The 22,149-nt window shown below is 50.2% G+C and overlaps 5 protein-coding genes across 5 annotated transcripts; 3 read left to right on the plus strand and 2 right to left on the minus strand.

The window, feature by feature from the left end:
- The first annotated feature begins 490 nt into the window (after positions 1–490).
- Positions 491–1,715, plus strand: C8Q69DRAFT_208554 (hypothetical protein). The gene is made up of 3 exons (XM_028626158.1): positions 491–933; positions 1,126–1,260; positions 1,324–1,715. Exons 1-3 carry the CDS (start codon positions 682–684, stop codon positions 1,603–1,605), a joined length of 669 nt encoding a protein of 222 aa, XP_028486549.1. The 5' UTR covers positions 491–681; the 3' UTR covers positions 1,606–1,715.
- Positions 1,716–2,888: 1,173 nt separating this feature from the next.
- C8Q69DRAFT_461624 (hypothetical protein) lies at positions 2,889–5,581 on the minus strand. The gene is made up of 4 exons (XM_028630262.1): positions 5,217–5,581; positions 5,022–5,159; positions 4,872–4,964; positions 2,889–4,819 (listed from the first exon to the last, which is right to left on the minus strand). Exons 1-4 carry the CDS (start codon positions 5,256–5,258, stop codon positions 3,236–3,238), a joined length of 1,857 nt encoding a protein of 618 aa, XP_028486550.1. The 5' UTR covers positions 5,259–5,581; the 3' UTR covers positions 2,889–3,235.
- A 244-nt stretch (positions 5,582–5,825) lies between these two features.
- On the plus strand, positions 5,826–6,633 carry C8Q69DRAFT_443313 (vacuolar ATP synthase subunit E; the record flags this gene model as incomplete). Its single annotated transcript, XM_028628904.1, has 3 exons — positions 5,826–5,858; positions 5,913–6,424; positions 6,483–6,633. 3 exons carry the CDS (start codon positions 5,826–5,828, stop codon positions 6,631–6,633), a joined length of 696 nt encoding a protein of 231 aa, XP_028486551.1.
- A 72-nt stretch (positions 6,634–6,705) lies between these two features.
- C8Q69DRAFT_208558 (hypothetical protein) lies at positions 6,706–9,442 on the minus strand. Its single transcript, XM_028626159.1, has 7 exons — positions 8,436–9,442; positions 8,284–8,385; positions 8,178–8,230; positions 7,992–8,121; positions 7,861–7,927; positions 7,657–7,810; positions 6,706–7,610 (listed from the first exon to the last, which is right to left on the minus strand). Exons 1-7 carry the CDS (start codon positions 9,367–9,369, stop codon positions 6,984–6,986), a joined length of 2,067 nt encoding a protein of 688 aa, XP_028486552.1. The 5' UTR covers positions 9,370–9,442; the 3' UTR covers positions 6,706–6,983.
- A 4,022-nt stretch (positions 9,443–13,464) lies between these two features.
- Positions 13,465–18,437, plus strand: C8Q69DRAFT_208671 (phospholipid-translocating P-type ATPase domain-containing protein). The gene is made up of 4 exons (XM_028626160.1): positions 13,465–14,020; positions 14,080–17,052; positions 17,109–17,338; positions 17,392–18,437. The coding sequence occupies exons 1-4, from the start codon at positions 13,562–13,564 to the stop codon at positions 18,266–18,268; spliced, it is 4,539 nt and encodes a 1,512-aa protein (XP_028486553.1). The 5' UTR covers positions 13,465–13,561; the 3' UTR covers positions 18,269–18,437.
- Positions 18,438–22,149: the final 3,712 nt, after the last annotated feature.

Consider the following 22,149-nt stretch of genomic DNA (forward strand, 5'->3'; position numbering starts at 1 on the left):
CTACCGAGACGGCCAGAATCCGTAGTTCGCGATCGATCGAGCTGATGAGTGTTTGCCCCGTCGAGAGAATAATAATGATAATAATCCAGCAGTTGATAGTAGATAGAGTATTGAAACAGTTCTGTATCGAGTGGTTATTATTAGTGATTCGATGGCTAGTCTGCTCTCATTCCTTCGTTCTCTCATTCTCACCACTGCAGGGTCCCGGGCCATCCGACGGTACGATCAGGGCGAGTTCCAGCCCAGGAGCGTGGAGACTGGAGCAACGCGTTAGACGAGTAAGTAGTAGACTAGACTAACTCGATAGACTAACTTAGAGAGAGCGAGACTCGTTTTTCATTAATTGATTTATTAGTTAATCCTGCTGAAATCCGCCCTGCACAGCCCAGGATGCGAACTAGTCGAAACCGCCGCCAAGAACGCCCACCGCCTGCCGTGTCCAGATCTCGCCCTTCGCCTCCTCCCGTTTTTCTTTCCCCCAAAAATCCTCCTTTCCTTCTTCGCCGACCTTACCCAAACCTCTCCAAACGCGTTACTCGATTCGGCCTGCTCCTCCCCCCAAAGCATCATTCCTCTTTAGGCACTTGATTCTCTTCAGAGAGCATCCCATTCACCTCTCCAGACCACTTGCATCCACTGTTTGTCCGGGGATACCTTCTTTTTAAATCCTCCTTCGACACCATGGCTGATATCACCGCCGTCGCCCCCGACGAGAACCCGTCCCCGACACAGGACGAGCTGCAGCAGCCCGGCAATGGAGCCGCTGACAACCGCGGCACCAAGCGCGCTCGTCCCAGCGCTGCTGCTGAAGACGACGATGATGATGAAGACAAGCCCGGTCGCGAGCGCAGGAAGATCGAAATCAAGTTCATCCAGGATAAATCGCGTCGCCACATCACCTTCTCCAAGCGGAAGGCCGGTATCATGAAGAAGGTGCGTCGCGTCTCCGTCGCCCGTCCCTCCCTACCCTACCTTACCCTTCCCCAAATATAAAAACAGAAAGAAAGAAAAAAAAAGGAAGAAAAAGACCAAACCACATTGAGGATGCGAGAGGGGCGAGGGGTTCACTTTCCTTTATTTTCTGATCTACGATGAAGTGCGAAAAGCTGACACGGTTGGGTGCAGGCATACGAACTCTCAGTGCTCACAGGTACGCAAGTGCTATTGCTGGTCGTGTCGGAGACTGGCCTGGTCTATACCTTCACTACCCCCAAGTTGCAACCCCTCGTTACGAAGGCAGAGGGCAAGAATCTCATTCAGGTACGTTCGACTCCCGCGTCCAGAACGCGATTCCGTTCCTGAGCTGACCTTTCCGCCCTGCAGGCCTGTCTCAATGCGCCCGAACCCGCCGGTAACGAGAACGGCGTCGATGCGCCTGATGTGCCCGCGGAGTCGCCCGAGGATGTCAGCCATAGCAATGCCAACCCGCCGCAGCCAGGGATGCCGCGTCCCGGTGGCATGCACCCAGGCTACCTGACCAACGAGCAGCAGCAGCAGATGGCCTACTACCAGAATCTGCAGCAGCAGCAACAACAGGCTGGCGGACAGTACGCGGGGATGCCCGTGGGGGGCAGGATGCCGCCGCAGCATCAACCGACGGCGTAATATATACGCAGTACCGGCCGGTGTAGGGACCTGCTGCTGAACGCTGTAATGTGGACGATGGCTCTTGTCCGGTTTTGTCTCTCGATGCCCCCCCATTTTCACCCTCGACTGATACCCTGCACGATATTGTCCACCTGAGCGATTCTCGCCGGAATGCGAGCTCTTGTATCTTTATATTCAGTACCTTTTCCTGCAATGGACCCTGTCTGGCCCTGTTGACATGTCGAATACCTGTTCAAGCCGGGGCCATGGGGGAGGAAAAGCAGCGAGAATAAAAAGACCAAAAAAAAACTACTATAAAAAGATGGAACGAAAAGAATCTCGAATCCGACCGAAAAGACGACGGCTGAACGAGTACGCCTTGATGTTTCCCGGTCTTAGCTTTCGACAGGCTCTTTTTTGTCTTGAGTTTTTTTCTTCTCATCTCCTAGATACGGTGTGGAGGTGTGGGTGTTCCTGGTGCATTTCTGTGGCGGAACGGGTGCTATTTGCCTGTTTTTCTCTTTTTTTGAACCGATTAACTCCATGTCAACTAATTTACTGCTAGTTTTATCACGTTTCTTTTCTTTTCTGACCTTCCTTTCCCGTTTCTGCCTCTTCTATTTTCTTCTCTAATGTCTGCCTTGCTTGCTTTTTCTTGTCTCTTAAGGCTCTTCCCTCTGCTTGTTTCCATCGTCTCTTATTCCATATTCTTAATCGGGTGTCTTCCGCTGGTTTGTCGACGAACTGGTAAGAATTGTCTCAATCTATACGGTAGCGATGAGACGGATGTCAGAACGGTGGGAATAACATGTCCAAGAGAGAACGGCTTGCCATGAATTACTGGGAATGCTGCTAGGGTTTAGTATGGTACGGAAGAAAAAGACAAAAATCATCCGGAGCTTTATGCTTTTTGCTCTCAAAGAAGAGAAAAAAAAAAGAGCCCCCGACTTGGTCGTATGGAATTATTCTTTTTTCTCTTGATTACACATGAATCTTATGATCTCCCCTCGATGGTTCCGGAGTAGTAGTATGTTCTGTTTACTGTACGTAGGTAAATACGATCGATCCGTGACTCATTATTATTGTAGGTAAGTTAGAGTTGGATTCGTAGCGCCTTCTCTGGGACCGCTTCCCAAGTTGAGTAAAGTCCAGTCCGCAATCGCGAGTCCAGAGTCCAAGACGGCTGTTGACTGGGAACTTTATTTCTTTTAGAGTCTAGTACATAAGATTATTTAATTGTTTCGGGTTGTTATCCGCTCTTGTGCCCAGGTAATAACCAATTCTGCCATTACAGGCTACGAGTACTACTACTGCTACTACTACTACTACTACTACTCTACCTTTAATTTCATTTATCTGAACAAGTGGATATGTAAACGATTCCGGTCTGATCCGTGATAGTTAGGTATACGCATAGCTAAACTGTACTTGCGCTCGTGCTTCTCCAATCCTGCGCTGTGCCTTGGAGATTAACCAAAAGCAGACCTGAGCGCCTGATATGAAACGAAGATAGGAAGAAAAAGCGTAATCTAAGCCAGAAGATAAGAAAAAAGAAATGGTGGAAGATGCAATAACCAAAAAAAGGAGAAAAAAAAAGAGTTGATGTCTAGTTGTATATAAATACAGTACAAAACGAAAAGTCCAAGAATCATACGTGGTTGGATCCGTTAATTTGGTGGTGGTGGTGAGGACTGTCTTGGTCCGTAGAGAGGTCATGGCCGTCGTCCGGATGGGCTTCGTTCTGGTCGACGGGCGAGTAGCGGCTACCAGACCGCATGCCTGTCCATCGTCGTAGGTAGTTCACTCCTGTGAGCCAGCTACGGGTGAGGGGGTTGCGACGCGGACTGGTTATACTAGGGGTTCGGGGTACGTCCTGCGTGCCGTATTCCATAATTGCTCGGTGGCTGAGGCCAGCACCAACATCGGTCTGGTGAAGGTTGTCTCCGACGATTAGGGGCGCAGATGTGTGTCTCAAGGCAGAGTGTTGCAGTCGACGCGGATCCCACGTTCGCGACCGACCGACGGGTCTGAGATGCTGATTGCGGATCTTCCTGAGAGGCGACCCTTCAGCGGCTTCCTCGCTCGCCAGGGCTCGTCTGATTCCTAATGCGGATCCTAACGAGAGCGTATTGCTCTTGCTACGACGTCGACTTTGAAGAGAAGACCGAGGCACGGTGCCGGGAACATCTGCGTCGCCGAGGTTGACATCATCCTCAGAGTCATCCAGTTCCGCCCAGATTTGAGCAGACTCGACACTGTATGTAGAACCGCGGTTCCGAACGGAAGATGCCAAAGGCAGGCTGTGAACTCGTTGATGCGAAGAGCGCTGTTGTTGTTGCTGTTGCTGTTGCTGGAAGAGGAGTGGTTCCCGCTCTCCCACTCGGGCCTCTTCATCATCTAGCAGCAACGGCCCAGCGCGCTTAGGTGCATGCTCCTCCACAATACCTAATCCTGGTCCCAGTGCGGTCTGCGCAGGACCAACGACAGTGACGCCAGTATGAGCGTCCAGATCCTCCAGTCTCCATGAGAGACAGAGCACTCCAGCTAGGAGAATCACCGTGCCCAGCGCTATAAGGCCAGCATGCATGCCGGTCAGCTGGGAAACTTGGCGGAAGTATATTAGACCGTCCAGAATGGCGATGATGTTGTATATGCAAAAGACGAACGGATAGAGGACGCTTGTGCTGCAGAGTTTCAGACCGCGATGCATAAAATAGAGCTGCGTCAATGCTAAAGCAATCATTCCTATTAGGATGACCCATGACTGCCAGCGGTTGAACTGATTAGAGCGGTCGACGATAGTGCGGACGAGCAGTTCGACAGCCGACTTTGCCAGGAGCAGGCTATGTGCCGACAAGACCCCGCTCACGAATCCAAAACACAGCCCACGAATGAGCTTCACGCGAGGGGCGGATATAACGAAAGACATAGTATAGAGGAAACGCAATCTTGGGTATTTCGAACGAGTAGGAGATACGAGGAATTTGAGAAGTCGAGAACCAGCTAGGACTATAAGCATAATAATGGCGGTGCTCACCATCCAAAGTATGAACGGCCGTCGTGACAAAAGAGCGAGTAATTGATCGAGACTGTGCGCTGGTTCGCCGATGGCGCCGAATATAGCAATCAACACTGCGCCAATGCATACCAAAATAGTTCCCAAAAGGGAATATCTGGTAAACGGCTCCCCTAAGATCAAAGTTGCGAAAATGGTGTTAAACACGAGACCAGACTATGCCTATCAGCCAAGGTTCACCATCTTGTATATGTAGAGATGTACACACCGCTTGTAACGTCGAGAGAACGGGTAGGGGAAGTGTAGTGATTTGGATCGTGCTCCCAACGATGTTCGATACAACGAACAGTAGCATGCCCAGCTAACGGTACATCAGCATCCATCCATCCACTCAACCAAAAGATTCTGTTTTGCTTACCTGCCATCGCCGTCGTTTGTATGGAGGTCTGTGTAAGTCATAAGGGGCTTTTTCGTCTTCGAGGATATGTGACTTTCGCTGGAGGGTAAGCCCGATGGCTTGGAAGCTGGTCGAGATCAACCCGACAATCACTCCAATCTAGCCCTGGGGGTCAGTCCAGCTGCAACGATATCTAACAGAGAATCCGCTACTCACCGCGACACTCCCCTCCGGCGACAGGTCACCGAATAAACCCATTTCTAGTATCCTCCTGCATCTGTGGTGCGAAGGAAGCGGAGTAGGCAGCACATTTAATTGATCTGCCGCGGGGTATTACCTGGACACCACGGCAGACATGGTCATCAGATGTAGAATAAATAAACAAGGACTGACTAGGCTGTACTACAGCACAGAATAAAGATGGCAGCAGTGGAACGGTCGATGGTGGGTTGTTAAACAAACGAACTGACCTCATATCGCGTTCGGCCAGGCGACGTTCCTGAGCGCAGCCATGACCCGCCGTTGCCCGCTTAGCGTCCGCGCTCCTCAGGCGGATCCGTCGACCTGAAGCTGGCTGGAACCGCCAGCGTCAACGACACTGCCAGACATCATCGCTCGCAACCAGAGGTGTGTAGATTCCCTCGTCGGGCATTCTGCTCCATTTCTTGTAGCTTGGACAGCAATCTAATCTCTACTCACAGGACTACCTGCTTCGGGAAGCTTGTTTAGCCCAACGGTTCTCCCCACATCCCTCGACTCGACCTCCCCCATCTCTACCCCAGTGCTATCGCCGAAAGAAAGAAGAAGGTCTCAGATACCGGCAAAATGTCGCAGAATCATGCCTTGTCCGATGACCAGGTATGCGCACCCCTGTTCTGGCGTCCATATCGTGGAATTAACCGTACCGGATAGGTTGCGGGCGAGCTCCGCAAGATGACGGCCTTCATCCGTCAGGAGGCTCTCGAGAAGGCTCGTGAGATCGAGTTGAAGGCCGACGAGGAGTTCGCCATTGAGAAGTCAAAGCTCGTCCGCCAGGAGACGGCCAACATCGACACCCTGTACGAGAAGAAGTTCAAGCAGGCCTCCATGTCCCAGCAGATCACCCGCTCTACGCTCGCGAACCGTACCCGTCTCCGCGTCCTCTCCGCTCGTCAGGAGCTGCTCGATGATCTCTTTGAGCGTGCCCGTCAAAAGGTCGCTGACGTCTCCACCGGCGACGAGAGCAAGTACCAGGAAATCCTGAAGGGGCTGGTCCTCGAGGGTCTCTACTACCTGAATGAGGAGAAGGTGTCTGTTCGCGCCAGGGAGAAGGATTACGACAGTGTGAAGAAGGCCATTGAGAAAGCGTCAGAGGAGTTCAAGGAGAAGGTTGGCAAGGATGTGACTGTCGAGGTGGACGAGGAGGAGCCGCTCCCCGAGGGATCGTAAGTGCTTCGCATATCAGTCACAAGTGGTACATGGCTGCTAACATTTGGACTACAGCGCCGGTGGTGTCGTTATTGTCAGTGGTGCCGGAAATATCGACATCAACAACACATTCGAGGAGCGTCTAAGACTGCTGGAGATCGATGCTCTTCCCGCTGTCCGACAGACGCTCTTCGGCAGGAACGAGAACCGGAAGTTCTTCGATTAGGCGCCATCACCTGTATTTAAGTCTCTTCTTGGTCCACGCTATTGCATTGCTGTTTCCGCATTTGTCTCTTTTGTTCCGTCTTCCCGCCTGTCGGACGTTGCCCTGTCGCGTCTCTACCTAGTGGCCATATAGCAGCAGGCCCGTGTATTCTGCAGCGATCTCTTTCGTATGACAATTGGAATCTCAGATATATGAGGGGCAATCATCACTGTACATTTTTCATCATTATCATTCGTCATGATTTATATATTACACTGTCAATAACCGCCTTATGATGGCGTGCTTAATCGCTAAGACGTAGACTAGAAATGAAACCAGCTAGACCTGATGTCACGCTTTCAAAAACGGTATTACTCTCCCTTTCCTTCGTCATTTTTAGACGACAGGAACCTATCCATAAGAGAACCACTACGGCCGATGCCGCCCCAGTCATCCAGACCGGAAGAACCGAAGAATGACTTCTTCGGAGGGGGCTTTGATCGAACTGAGTATACAATCCGATAATGTAGGGCTTCGAGACGCTCTTTTGTCTCAGTCCGCTTGAGGTGAGATGCCCCAGAGTCCTCGATAGAAGTGAATATCTTCTTGACACGGTCAGCTAGAGCGTCGACTTCCGCGTTGAATTTTGCTTCTGCCTCCTTGTCTGCGAATTTCGGTGTAGACCGCCCAGAATCAATGGCGACGTTCAGAAGAGACGTTATGGCGCCTAGTTCCCAGTAGTCATAGTCTTGATTCTTGCCTTTGTGCAGCTTCACGTCGAAGCGCTTCTCGCGAAGAACATCGGTGATTCGTCTTAAGTTGAGGACATCCTCCGGAGGTTCGTCGAGAGGAGCAGGGTCCTGCAGTAAAAATGCCGTTGCGAGTCGACACCGCCATAATGCGATCCATGACGATGTGGGTAGCATGTGCGTCAGCAGACGGCTCTGTAATATAGCATCTTGCACTGTTTGGAAAAGTGATTTGCAGACATGGTCCATCTGGAGAGGTCAGCGAGAATGAAGCACAGCAGCAGGCCTGACTTACTATGCTGTCCCCACTATCTTTAGGGAGGCCCTCGAGAGATGCTGTGATTGCTCTTTCGAGCTCAGAGCAGACAACACTGTCTTTCGTGACGGATGAGTCAATAGATAACCGGAATAAGAGAAGTAGTATTCTTTCCCGCGTGTCATCAGCGAATCTATGTCGATATTAGCGTGTCTTCTGCAAAGACAATAGGAGCGATAATACAGTTCCGCTGCGCCCCGCAATAGGTCCAGCACAGATATGAGAAACTTCCAGTCCCGTGATGAGTCGTCTGGAAAGTTGAACGGTCAGCACACGTATTCCAATTAAGGTGGATACAGTCTGCGGGGACTCACTGTATAGCTGAGCTTCGGGGGTAGCTGGTTCAGAGAACGCGAGCGCTGCTGGCCGAGCGCCTAGTGTCCGAAAAAGGTCGTCAATATCATCAGGGCGTACCAGGGACGAGATCCGCTTCTGAGAAGTGAGCTTTGGTTGGGTCAGCACAAGCATCTATATCGAGGATTAGATATTGGGCAAATGACCTTCAGCGCTCTCGAATAAGCATATCGCAAGTCATCTCGTGGTTCCGACGGTACTGAGAGCAAATCAGCACGGCCCCAATAATCTCGTATACACCGAAGCACGGACCGGATCTCAGTAGCCAAATCACTAACTCGTCCGGTAGAAGTCCTCTACTAAGACTCATCTCGATGATGCCGGAATGAAACGCCCGTTCGCGGGAATCAGGTTCTGTAGCCCGTCAGAACCATAAAGCATTCAGGACCCGAATATGTACCAACCTCGTAATGCCGCTTGTCTCGTTCCTGGTAGTATTGAGTCGCGTGGGAACTTTGGAGGCGACGGTATTGGTATCTCTTTCTCGAAGAATGACCATATCTTTTCCTGATCGAATGCTTCCGTTCTCCGAACAGCGTCAAGGAGACGCTGGAGCCCAGGTTTATCATCACCTTCACCCACGGCTGATGCCAAAACATCCTCGTGAATGCCCATATTTCGATCTCCATCATGTGCAGCAAGAGAGTCACTAGCCCTGCTGGCTTTTTTGGAACTATCGAAAGCAGATTTGATCTTAGCCACTCCAGCTTCCGTCTCATCATCATCCACCGCATCAGTTACGAGGGTATCGAGCGTATGTTTGTATTTTGGAGTCGGTATCTTTTGAGCAAAGAAATTATCCACGGTATTCCTTTTCAGCTGACCCCGCGTCGACCGCAGGTTACGGGTTCCATCTTTGTTCATAGTTTCAGCGTCTTCTTTGGGCTCTGTAGGCGCTGAGAGCTTATTGAAGAAGTCTTCTGGAGACTCTAGTGACGCGATTGAATCTGTATCCTCTCCATCCGAATTTGTAACGATCTCCCTGCCGTTCTTGACTATGCGCTGTGAAGAGTCGAAACTGCCGTTTATGAACGAGTCGGGAGCGGCCGATGCGCTCCGAGAAGCTTGTTGACCTGTATCATCCCCGTTTGCAGGCTGGGGTATCGAGCGGATAAGGGAGCGTTTCAATTGCGAATCAGGCCCGGAACCTGAAGACTGAGAGGGCGAGCTCTTCAACAAGAGTGACGAGGGCGGATCGCTAAGCGGGGAGGAAGACGTGTGCACAGTGTCTTTCTGCGCTGTTTCGGGGCTTTTTGGGTCATTGTTTTGCTCCACGTTTTCTACTTGGGGAATCCGTGAGCGTTTGAAAAAATTCATTATGTTACCGGACTTGGACATGTCGAGCGGTCAGCATAGACAGGTGTTGGAGAGCTCCCAAGCTCCCTGCGACCCCTCCGATAGTGTTCTGCTTGATGCCTTTCAGCTGAACACGTCCGCTATGCTTGACGCGCGCTACACTTCGCGCGGTCACGTGTTTGGATTAGTCTTCTGTTGAAATGCACTGATTTTCAGCCATCATAAGTCCTCAGAAAAGAAGATATAAGATTACTCTACACAGACAATAATGGGTCTTTGTGTATCATCTACATAATACTAGCGAACTTTTACATAGACCATCCTATGTTGTTGTTTTTTGGACCCGAGTGTCTTTTTCTGGAATACTGTAAATGCAGAACTAATCACCATTCCTATTCGGGAGTAGAAACGATTCAACTTTCTCCTGGAAGTTGTCTCATAGGGTAACTGAAAAGGGGGTTAACCGTCCTGGAAGCTTTATATTCACCGATTTGGTAGTATTCCTTTGTATAATAATACGATCGGGATGATCAATCAAACGTATATCCGAGTTTTCTCCTGTCCTTATATATTCGGACTAGAACCCACACCAAGAATCTAACAAGCTACTCACAGTCTACCATAACCACTTGCAGTAGTCTCAACGCATTGACAGGAACCAAAAGGACGCATGGACCTCAATCAGAATGATGCAAGATGGCGATTGACTTGGTTCTCTTTTTTTTTTAGGACATGAGTTACGACCTACTACTTCGTAGTGTCTCTGGTATTGGACCCTGGTGTACACCGTATGCAATACCTTCTCTGATAGTTACCATGGATATTGGAACGCGCTCCAAGGAGGGTTCCGTGCACAATTGTCTCATGCACTGGACACTCGAGTACTGGGACTAGTTGTACTGAACTAACTGGTTAACGGTGCCGTGCGTTTCGACTATGTTTGACGGCCGTGGGCGCGGAGGGTATTTCCTGAAATCTCGAATCTTGAAATCTCGATTACCTTATCGTGCTGGTGAACGGACCATGGGGTTAGGTGCGCTGTCTCAGATCGAGACCAAGAGTCCGATTGAGTGACTAGGTTGGAAGGCGAGGAGTTGAGGCTGGAAAAGAGGGCATGTCTATGGCGACCGCCTCAGGCGATCAAGTTCTAGGAAACTGTCGAGATTCCACGAAGAGAAAAGGAAGTAGGTTACAAAATCAAGCAAATCGTAGGAGTGAGCCAAACAAAAAGACGGGGAGAGAGCGAGCTTGAATACTTCAAGCGTCCGCCAAGAAATAACATCGATATTTCAAGCCTCAAAGAAGCTCGCGACCGACGGTTCAATAGTGAGAAGGCAATACGGTTATATCTCGGCATCCAGGACCAGTCTTCGAGGCATAGTACTGGAAATGGCACACAGTGTGTTTTGGGACGATCTCTCGATAACACAGAGTCATATCCAAGTACGAAGAGCATCTGAACCCCTTTTTCCCCCTTAACTAATATACCTCGCAATATCTGGGGTTTAGTGTCGATTTAGTTGACATTTTGGCTGGCTTGGCTCGCATCGTCGCGTGGGTATCCGCCCAAGTATAGTACATAGTTACACGGTTGTATCCTGCTTTCATAACGTACGAGTTTTAGTTGAGTATGGTTGGCTGGATTTGAGAGGCGGATAGCTCAGGATTATGACAACTTCCTGGCTTTAAGAAGAAGAATAATAAGATGCATATTAAGTAGATCCGAGACCACGGACAGCGTGTTTGCTCCGAACCCGATCGTTAAGAGTAGGTAAGAGGGGTGATCGTGGAACCACCTTAAAAGTTTAATAGCAAGTTATTATGGGTCCCGATTGATTGACGACATGATTTTCGAACCAAAGAGTGGCCACCACTGCTGACCAGAATGCACAGCTATGACTTGTATGACTATGGATACTTACTTGCATTACGGGAGTGGCGGGGTGTCTGATGGTGGGCGGCCGGGAAGCCGTAGTTTGGAGCAGCAGATCTGGTCTCGAAGAAATGATAGAGGATCATTGTTATTGTTATTGTTGTTGTTGTTGGTTGGCGTAATGTTCGCATTCGACTCCGAAAGGACCTCTGCTTGTGTTTTCCTGCCGCACAGAGGCTAAGCAGGTTGCAGCCATGCCGGAGGTTTGTCGATCTCTTCTTCCGTCCCATAGAAACCGCGTAACGGCACAGCCCATACGGCGACGGGGTTCCGCAGCCCGCGTAATGCTCAAGAGAAAGCAAGTGACGATCGTCATTATGCTCTCTGGAACTGCATCTCCGTGTCGTTGGAAGTATTGCCGGTTCAGGCATTATTTGTCGTCTACTCTATGTAAATGCTGACGTAGCGGTCTGCCCTGCGGGAGTCGAACGATCCGCAGAATGCACGATGCGTTCAACTCTTCGAGGTAATAATAATAGCTCATGGTCAAGGCTGTACGCCCTAGCAACGCGGAGGGCCAACATCGCGAGTTGCGCCGCAAGCTTATTTTTGGAATTGCTGTAGAGCTGCAGGTGAGCATTCAGCCGCCGTTGCTAAGCTTGAAGGCGAAGTCAAACAATTATAATAATAATGATAATAATAATAATAATAGAATTAGCACGGGACCAAAGCGAGTATTAATTTAATTATTACCAGGCACAAGAAGCGACTCCGCGTCTCCCAATTCGATAATAATAATGACTGTTCCCGTCCGTTTTTCTCCATCGGCGAACGGGAATGTTAATAGGCGGAAGCGAGGAGTGCCGTGTCAATAGACGGTGGGGGTGATGCCGAGGGCCCGGGGCGCCAAGCCGCAAAGCGTGGGAAGTACCATCTACCGCCTGCTAGCGGGTGAGGGCCGCGGAGAGAGAGGTGCAAGGTACCTGCAGTGGTACGGCAGTAGTTAAAAGCTCGAGTTGTGAGCATAAGTGGGGTGCGTGCACCTAAAAAGAGGCGTTTGGGCTGTCAGGAAATCGGCCTGGTTCTTTTTATCAGATACTAGATAGGGGAGCATCGATGCTAGTATAGATGCTAGTATAGAGCTAGAACCGCATCTAGTCTGTTCTTCAAGAAAAGGAAATAATAATGCTATCAGGACGTCGGAGTTTACATATCGTTCACCAAAGACAGCGTAGTTCGACGGTCTTGTTTTCGGATTTATAAGGAGGCGGATGGGAGATAACAGGAAGCTGACAAACATCAGCAATGCCCGTCTATGGATGCAGCTGAGTTAAAAAAAAGAAGAAAAGAGACACGAGATATTATTCAACGTACAGGACAAAGTCGAGAACTGCCTATGATGATTGCCACAGCGGGCCTTCAGAAGAGATTTCTATCCCGAACCAGACATGAAGATCCCAGATCGCAGTCCAGCGAGAGGCTGGTGGTGAGCGCGCCCTGCTAACAGAGATTACCTGTTCGTAACTAGTGGTACTGGTTACGCCTCGTACGCCCGTTTCCACGGCACCTTAACGCCGGGCCCCTAAGACGGCAGTCCTGCAAATTATTCACACCGAGTAACAGATGCTAGTTCAAGCATCTGCAGCGAATCATGCCGCCTGCATCTCTGCTGGAATCCCCTTCAAGTTCCATTAATATTAGGTCCGAGCCGGAGAGCGCAGTCTGGCTGACAAACGGCCTCGTCATGATCGCGGCCCGTATGTACCTGACCGTACCGCGTAATATTACGACTTTCTTGGCCCCCGTCGCTCCCCGGGCCGCCCGCCCTACTCGCTCGGTCTGTCCAGAACTTCCCCCCCCAAAGGCCTAATGCTGTGGTCAATTCTGCCTTCTGTCATCTCATTCCGTTTCTATACTCAAGGCCCGCTCCCTTCCATAACGACCTCACCTCCCTCCTCTATCTGCACCTCAGAGCGAACTCTTGCTATCGATCTCGATGGCAATTGTCGTCCGCGGGTAATACGGTCTACTCCGTCCTCCCTGCTAACCGGGACTTCCGCATCGTGGATCGGGCCTTGTTCGTGCCGACTGCTTGGAGGCCTCGCCGTCGTGTCAGCGCATTCGCCTGTGCAGCACCATCGCAGTCTTCGCGCTCATCTCGAATAATACCCTCTCCGGTTCATTGCAGAAATATTCTTATTTTCGCCGTCTCTTTTCTCGATTCGAAAAACGGATTCGCGCGGACTGGCTGCTCGTCGTGGCCCGCCACCTTGGCGCGGATGATTTCCTCCGCATCCCTTTCGAGACAATCCTAAATTACAACCTTTTTTTATGCCCTCCTGGGTTCTGCGATAGCCTCAGATGGCTCCACTACAGTTCGACGCAGACGGCAACGGGACAGGCGCCCCGATCGCCGAAGTATCCAGCCATGTCTCTATGCCTACGAAGCGACAACGATGGGCGACCACGCGTATGCCCGCATCGGGGGGCATGAAGAAACGAGTCTCGATCATCGATCGCTTCCATAAACGAGGGGCTTCGAAGGATGAGAAACGGAAGTCTGGCTCAAGCACGTTGCCTCCCGTCAATGAATCGTCAAGTGAAGACACCCAGGATCCGGAGGCTCCTGCGAGGAGAGTGTATTTCAACATCCCGGTTCCAGACGAGGAGAAAGACGAGGAGGGCCTCATTAAGGCTAATTACCCTCGAAATAAGGTTCGGACTGCAAAGTATACGCCGTTAACTTTCGTCCCCAAAAATATCTGGTTCCAGTTCCACAATATCGCGAACATTTACTTCCTTTTCATCATTATCCTAGGCGTAAGTCTACATCTTAGTGAGATCTGCATCATGTATAATGTACTGACCAACATTGCAAGTTTTTCCCTATCTTCGGAGCTGATAACCCTGGTATGAATGCGGTTCCTCTAATCGTTATCGTGGTGGTCACTGCGTTCAAGGATGCGATCGAAGATTGGCGACGTACCGTGTTGGACAACGAAGTGAACAACTCGCCGGTATATCGCCTGGTTGAGTGGAATAATGTCAACTCTGTTGAGGATAACGTTTCCTTATGGCGCCGGATTAAGAAAGCGACAACTCGCGGTGTTGTTTTCACCTATCGGAAACTCTCATCGCTCTCACGAAAGAAACAGCCGTCCAATGACTTCGAGGATGAGAGAGAACCAGCCAACGATCCGCGGGTTTCGATGTACTCTCAACGCCAGTCGATGTACTCTCAGCGCCAGTCGATGTACGCCCCTGCCGGTGAAGAGGAAGGGCGGGAAGCCATTCAGATGACACCGGTTCCATCTCCCGTTCCCGACACTCTCCGCCCTCCTCAGGAAAGTTGGGCTATGGATTCGGCCGTTGACGATGGCCATCTTCAACAACCCGGCAGAATTGACCGCCAGAGTCTCCTGGCAGCCCCTAAAAAGGTTGGTAGCATCATTAACAGGACGAAGCAGACACCGGGAAAGGCTAGGTTCAAGCGCGATTACTGGAAAAACGTCCAGGTTGGAGATTTCGTGCGTATCTACAATGATGAGCCGATTCCAGCTGATATTATCATTTTGTCTACCTCTGACCCTGATGGTGCATGCTACGTGGAAACGAAGAGTCTGGATGGTGAGACCAACCTCAAAGTTCGGCACGCTCTTCACTGTGGACGCGAAGTCAAGCATGCTCGGGATTGTGAAAAGGCCGAATTTGTCATCGATAGTGAACCACCGCACGCCAATCTGTATGCTTTCAGCGGTGCGATCAGATGGGAACAGTGCGACGAGAAGCATCCCGAGGCTCCTCGAAAGGAGATGGTTGAACCCATCACTATCAACAACATGCTTCTCCGTGGCTGCAGTGTCCGCAACACTGACTGGGTTCTCGGCATTGTACTGTTCACTGGACCGCAAACTAGGATCATGCTGAACTCCGGCGAGACTCCTAATAAACGTGCCAGACTCGCCAGGGAGCTCAACTGGAACGTCATCTACAATTTCATTATCTTGTTTCTTATGTGTCTTATTACCGGAATTGTCAACGGGGTTGCCTGGGGAGAAGGGCACAAGTCTCTGAATTACTTCGATTTCAAGTCGTACGGTGGGACCCCTGCGGTTACTGGTATCATCACATTCTGGGTCGCTGTCATCCTGTTTCAGAACTTGGTTCCTATCTCGCTATATATCTCCCTGGAAATTGTCCGGACTATCCAGGCGGTATTCATCCACAGTGACACCTTCATGTACTATGACAAACTGGGGACATCATGTGTCCCGAAGTCATGGAACATCTCGGATGATGTCGGACAAATCGAGTACATCTTCTCCGACAAGACGGGAACTTTGACCCAAAACGTTATGGAGTTCAAGAAATGTACTATCAATGGTGTGCCCTATGGCGAAGCGTTCACGGAGGCGCAGGTCGGTATGAAACGACGAGAGGGAGGAAATGCGGATGCAGAAGCGGCAAAAGTACGGGAACAAATTGAAGTTGACCGGATCAGGATGTTGGAGATGCTTCGAAGTATCCACAACAATCCGTATCTAAAGGACGATAATCTGACATTCGTTGCCCCCGACTACGTTGCCGATTTGCAGGGTCAGTCCGGTGAAGAGCAAAGGAAGGCTGCCGAACACTTCATGGTCGCTTTAGCTGTGTGTCACACGGTTGTCACTGAACACACACCTGGGGATCCCCCACAGATAGAGTTCAAGGCGCAGTCTCCCGATGAGGCTGCTCTGGTTGCCACAGCCCGTGACTGCGGTTTCACTGTCATTGGAAGACATAACGATGATCTTATTGTCAACGTTATGGGTGAAGAACGGACCTACACAGTGATGAACCTCTTGGAATTTAACTCTTCCAGGAAGAGAATGAGTGCTATTGTCAGAATGCCTGATGGTACTATTAGGCTCTTCTGCAAAGGAGCTGACAGCATCATATATTCTCGCTTGGCCCGTGGAAAGCAGCAGGAGCTCAGAAAGACGACGGCTGATCACTTGGAGATGTTCGCTCGGGAAGGACTTCGGACACTCTGTGTTGCAGAGAGAGTTCTTAGCGAGCAGGAATACCAAGAATGGAATAAAACACATGATCTTGCCGCGGCAGCGCTCACTGACCGAGAAGAGAAACTTGAGGAAGTCTCGAGCGCGATTGAGCAAGAACTTATGCTCATCGGAGGCACCGCTATCGAGGACAGACTGCAAGACGGTGTACCTGATACGATCGCCTTGCTGGCTGATGCTGGTATCAAGCTCTGGGTGTTGACTGGTGACAAGGTGGAGACGGCCATCAACATTGGCTTCTCTTGCAACCTGTTGAACAACGACATGGATTTGATCGTCTTTAATATTCCTGAAAGCGAGCCGGAAAGAGCAGCAGCCGAACTCGACAAGCATCTGCAGCTATTCGGCCTAACAGGCTCCGATGAAGAACTTTTGGCTGCTCGGCAAGATCACTCGCCACCAAGCGCGACACATGCTGTCGTGATTGACGGTGATACGCTGAGGCTAATGTTGGGCGATGAACTGAAACAGCGATTCTTGTTGCTTTGCAAGCAGTGCAAGTCCATTCTATGCTGTCGAGTCAGCCCCGCCCAAAAAGCTGCAGTCGTTCGTTTGGTTAAGAACGGTCTGAACATCATGGCTCTGTCAATTGGAGATGGTGCCAATGATGTTGCTATGATCCAAGAAGCGGATGTGGGAGTCGGTATTGCTGGAGAAGAAGGTCGTCAGGCTGCCATGGCGGCTGATTATGCCATTGGCCAGTTCAGATTCCTTCAACGGCTGGTTCTGGTGCACGGAAGATGGTCTTACCGCAGACTTGGAGAGACCACTGCGAATTTCTTCTATAAGGTATGTCTGAATGATATCAGCAAATGAGCAAGCCTCACATCTAACCTTGCGCGCAGAACCTTGTCTGGACATTCGCCTTGTTCTGGTACTCGATATACAATGATTTTGATGGCTCTTACCTTTTCGATTACACCTATATTATCCTCGTCAACGTGGCATTTACATCTCTGCCTGTCATCTTCATGGGAATCTTTGACCAAGATGTTGACGACAAAGTCTCCTTGGCTGTTCCTCAACTTTATATGAGAGGCATTGAACGGAAGGAATGGTCCCAACGCAAATTCTGGTATGTGTGGTTGCTTCCAGCTTTGATGATAGACATTACTAACTCTGTAATAGGCTCTACATGCTGGACGGAATGTACCAGTCGCTGATATGCTTCTTTATGCCCTACTGTCTATACCGGCCCGCGACTTTCGTCCATGCTTCGGGTTTAAACGTCAATGACCGTGTGCGGATGGGTGTGCTTGTCGGTGCAGCTGCCGTTATCGCCAGCAATACTTATATTCTCATGAATACCTACCGCTGGGACTGGTTGACGGTCTTGATAAATTGCATCAGCTCGCTGCTGATCTTCTTCTGGACCGGCATATACAGTTGTTTTACCGCGTCGGGTCAATTCTACAACTCGGCATCTGAAGTCTACGGTGCTCTCTCGTTCTGGGCCGTGCTCCTCATTACGGTTATCATATGTCTACTGCCCCGCTTTTCCATCAAGGCGATCCAGAAAGTCTATTTCCCTCGCGATGTTGACATCATCCGTGAACAAGTCACACTAGGCAGATTTAAATATCTGGACCAATTCGAAGCGTACGTGCCACCGTCGGCTGCTGCTATGGCGAGCACGGACTCAGCGACATCATCTGAACTAGGCAAGCCGATTCAACCAGATCTGAAACAGGATCCCTCTCTTCCCGAAGATGAACGCCCTATATATCCGCCGTCAGTTACGCCCACTTCCAACACTCACAACCCGCGCAGTCAGAACGGCAGTAACGCGACCGACTACACGGCCAGTATCGACTACCACCAAATCCCCGGGGCGTCGTGGGACCCAACCGGTCCTTCTGTGGATAAGATGCGGCGAAGCTGGGAAGCTAGCAATGACTTCTCTTCCGCTGCAATGCTGGACCGTGTTGAGTCGACAAATGAGGAGCCTCAAAGCCCGCATAGTCCGCTGAAGAGTCCTAAAGATCCTCCTTCCAATCCTGCATAAACAATCATTATCCTGTCCTGTCAATTTTCGGATGCCCTTGACGAAGAGTTTAGTCGGTTTTGCGGTCGGTAATTTCCCCTTTGCCATTTTTATTTTCCATTTTTGGATTCCCAGTATTTTTGAACTCATTTTTTTCTCCTTCAAAATTCCCTATAGATGGCGTTCGGTTTGCAGTGTGCTGGTTGAAAGGGTCTCACGGCGCGTGGGAATTACTACCTGAATATCCTTTTTTTTTTTCGTTTCGCTTCTTTTCTCCTTTTTTGCCCCGTATAGTCCTTCTGTCATATAAGGCCTAGTCGGCTTTTTGTGCCTTTTTGTGCTTCTTCCTGTATAAACTCATGAACCTGGCAAGGTACGACAAAATGTGCTGCTCTCATCCTTGTTCCCCTTTCGATCTTTCTAACCACCCGTTAGCAAACAAGCAGTGTGGGGGGTATTCTAGAGGGGATCAGCGTGTGAAGGTCCAAGCAGCTGATAATTGTATTTTAGCGAGATCTCAAATCAGCTCTCAAATCATTTGAAGGCTAGCCTTAGTAAAAATCACTTGTTGAATTTCTTCCCTGCGCTATAACGTATGTAGACAAGCCCTCTGCCCCGTAAATCCTGGTCACCTAGAAGTGCGAGTTATATCTTCCCCGATGGCGTAGGAAATCGGCATACTTAAAAAGAGTCTCTCGGATTGTCCCAAACGCGCTCTTTGGCTCCCGCGCGTAAAGTGGGCGATCGCGCTTTTGCCGACTCTCGTTGGGCCAATGAGCGCAGTTCTCCGGTCCAGCTTTCTGTTGTATCACTGCGCAGGGTCGCCGTCTTTTCAGACCATCAATCTCCGTTTGTCTCTTCTCCCCTCCAGGAGGCACGACCGGCTGCTTACACACTAATTTTTTTCTTTGAGAGTCAGGGCTCCACTGCTGTCTATTTTATATCATCTACTGCTGAAGGCCTGGAAGCTCACCTGAGATCGCGGAGTGGTTCTGTGCTTTTGCGCTCCACAACCCTTGTCTCTCATCGACGCCACTGTGAATTCCAACTCATGAACGGCATGAAATCATAGACTAGCGTGGATAGTGATAAGTTATTCTCTTTCCTTCACATGCTATGAAGAGAGCCCTATGTGAGCTCTAGCTGCAGGATAGGCTCCGTGGTCAACTGAAAAAAAGGGCCTCTTCGAGGGAAAGAGACTGGGACGGCAACATTAGACCATGGAGTTTATGGGCATTATTGGGTATGGACTTCTCTGGGCCTCTCATGCGAAGGGCCAACCGACATGGATCGAAGTCCACATGCTGACACTGTTTTTCTCTTAGGGAGCTACAGTCCCTTCCTGATAATATCCATCTCCTGTGTCCTCGCCAGCATGACGATGACTACGCACGATACGATGACCCCTCCGCGGTAGACGAGTCAGGAAATAGCGTCGCTAGGCTCATCGAAGAAGCAAAAGACCGTAAAGAGAAGTTCCTATCATGTATGCAGATCCTGGCCTTCAGCCAGGAGGAAGTGGCGGAGGTTCAGGAGTGGATCTGGCGGAGGCTCGATGACGCCTTGGAAAAATGCGATTTGTGTATAAAGGAATACTACACAGGAAAGATGTGGCTGGTGGAACGGCTGAAGGAGAACTACGACGATGAGGATATTGAGAAATTCGCTCGCATGCTCGACGAGTGGGATATCAAGCGGATAACGAGGAATTTGGCTACTGCAGCGGAGCAGCTGAAGGCGGTTTCACCACAGGATATTGGCTTACATGTCTTGGATCGTGCATCGTTGCTCTCGATCTTCGAGACTCTGAGCTGTGAAGCTATGCTTCGTAACGATGCGCTTCTGCGTGAACACTTCGATGAGCCCTTCAGGCTTATTCAGACCAAGCGTAGCTTGAAGGTCTCGGATTATATCCCCGCCGTGTCTCGTTTTCTGTTTGACGCCAATCAAGCGCGAAGCTTCTGGGCCATTCACGCCTGGTCACGATATCCGCGACCGCCAACTACTGAAGAGTTCGACTGGGCTATCAAAGAGGGACTTCTCGATGCCCTCAGGCAAGCCTCACAGCAGCCGCTCCAGATTCCAGTTATCCAAAGGCTGTGGCGTGGGATGCAGCTAATAGTCAAAAGGCTAGACAAAGAGCAGATCACACATAATCTCCGAGCTTTGGAAATCGATCCTTGTCGACTCTCGGTGGAACATCTTTCAGTCCAAGCTCCTGGATTACGGTTTCTTCTCAACACTATTCAGCTTTTCCTTGAGAAGGCCCCAGGGGACTTTTGGGATGCGATGCAGACGATCTCTCCACAGGCCATTATCGAGCAGGTCTTTTATAATCCACAATTAGACGCCTTCCTGATGCAGATTTCCGACGGGGAACCGTTCGAGAAGTCCGCGATGAAGGATATGTTATCATGGATTAACCCTTTCATGTCGTCTCTCAAGGGTGCCCACCAACCATCGGCTTGCAGATTCCTCGTTTTGCAGCTCCTCAACCGTCTTCAGGATCCCAGATTTCCGAACCTTGCCAGATACCATTGTTTCCGCGTAGGCCTCTCGGTGCTGCTCACTACCCTGCGTAGTTTCACCGACAATGAAGCATCAAGAGGCTCGGTTGCACGCATCGTCTTGTCGGAGACTCTGGAAACGGTCAGCCAAAACATCAATAAGATTCTTGAGCCCCCAAAATTCGCTGTCGAGCAAGGACGGCAGGAAGAGATATCGTCGCTATGCATGGATGTTGTGCGAAATACCTTGGCTCTCGAGTGTCAGTCTTTGAAGACAGACTATGAGGTTATCCTCCGACATAAGACCATGCAGCATGGAGTAAGTACGTACTCTGCAGCCATCTGGGATCCAGTCATCCAGCATCTACATGAAGACAACATAGCACTGTCTACGGCGGCCCTGCTGGGGATATTGCCTCTTGTGGGTTTGGAGAAATTCCCCACGAAAGGAGAGGGAAGCCGGGAGAAAACGCATTTCAATCTCATATATGGCCATCTGACGCATCTCTCGTGTCAAATCTTTGAGCGCCTGGCGGACTTCAAACCTGAGCATCTAGATCGTCTGTTTCAGAGCCAGGATACGAGCAGTGCGTTGATATCGGCTCTGTTTTCTGCGGACCAAAATACCTACCATGCAGCTGTTGAACTCATCAAGAACGTTAGCGGACAGTCTGCGCGGCGAGACGCCATTTCCCATCTCTTGAAGTCCTTTTTTACAACAACGATGTACGGTCTTAGTTGGTCATTCCGGCGAATATCGAACATGAAGACCTTTGCCTCTGCCCCCAGAATGATCCACACAGGGACTGATATTGTCGATATACTCTGCGATAGTCAGTACGGTATGCTTAGGACCCGCAAGCTTGCTGATCGTCGAGAGATGTTTGCTCTACAGAAGCTTTGGGAATACCAATGGCAAGCATTAACAACAATTTTCGACGAAACCGAATCCTGGCATCTTAGAGGCAATGATAAGAGTGTGATGCTGGAGTTTTGTCGAGATACTATACAGTTCGCTGATCTGCTCTTCGGCCAGTACAGTGTCTTTGCCAGCGCCGTCATTGACGCTGATCCAGGCCAGGAAAAGACTGTCGGAGAAAATTTGCTGAAGTCCCCGACGTCGACAATGAGCGCAATGGTTAAATGGCTCAGGCTTAAAGATGAGTATCTGGCGACAACATTGGTCGGCCTAGTAGCGAAACTCCTTCGTCGCTTGGGCGAACTAAGTGTGACGCCCGTGAAGGAGGATGCTTTGAACTTCATTGAAGGTGTTGCGGTCAAGTCTACTGTCAAGACTATCCTTACGCCGCGAGAGAAAGCAGAGCTTGTTAGGGCCCTGGAGGCTTACTACAAGAAGCCTGTTATCACAGCATCGACTGCTGCGCTCAAGAAGCA

This window comes from Paecilomyces variotii (assembly GCF_004022145.1).
Source record: "Paecilomyces variotii strain CBS 101075 chromosome Unknown C8Q69scaffold_3, whole genome shotgun sequence".
Lineage (NCBI taxonomy): Eukaryota > Fungi > Ascomycota > Eurotiomycetes > Eurotiales > Thermoascaceae > Paecilomyces > Paecilomyces variotii.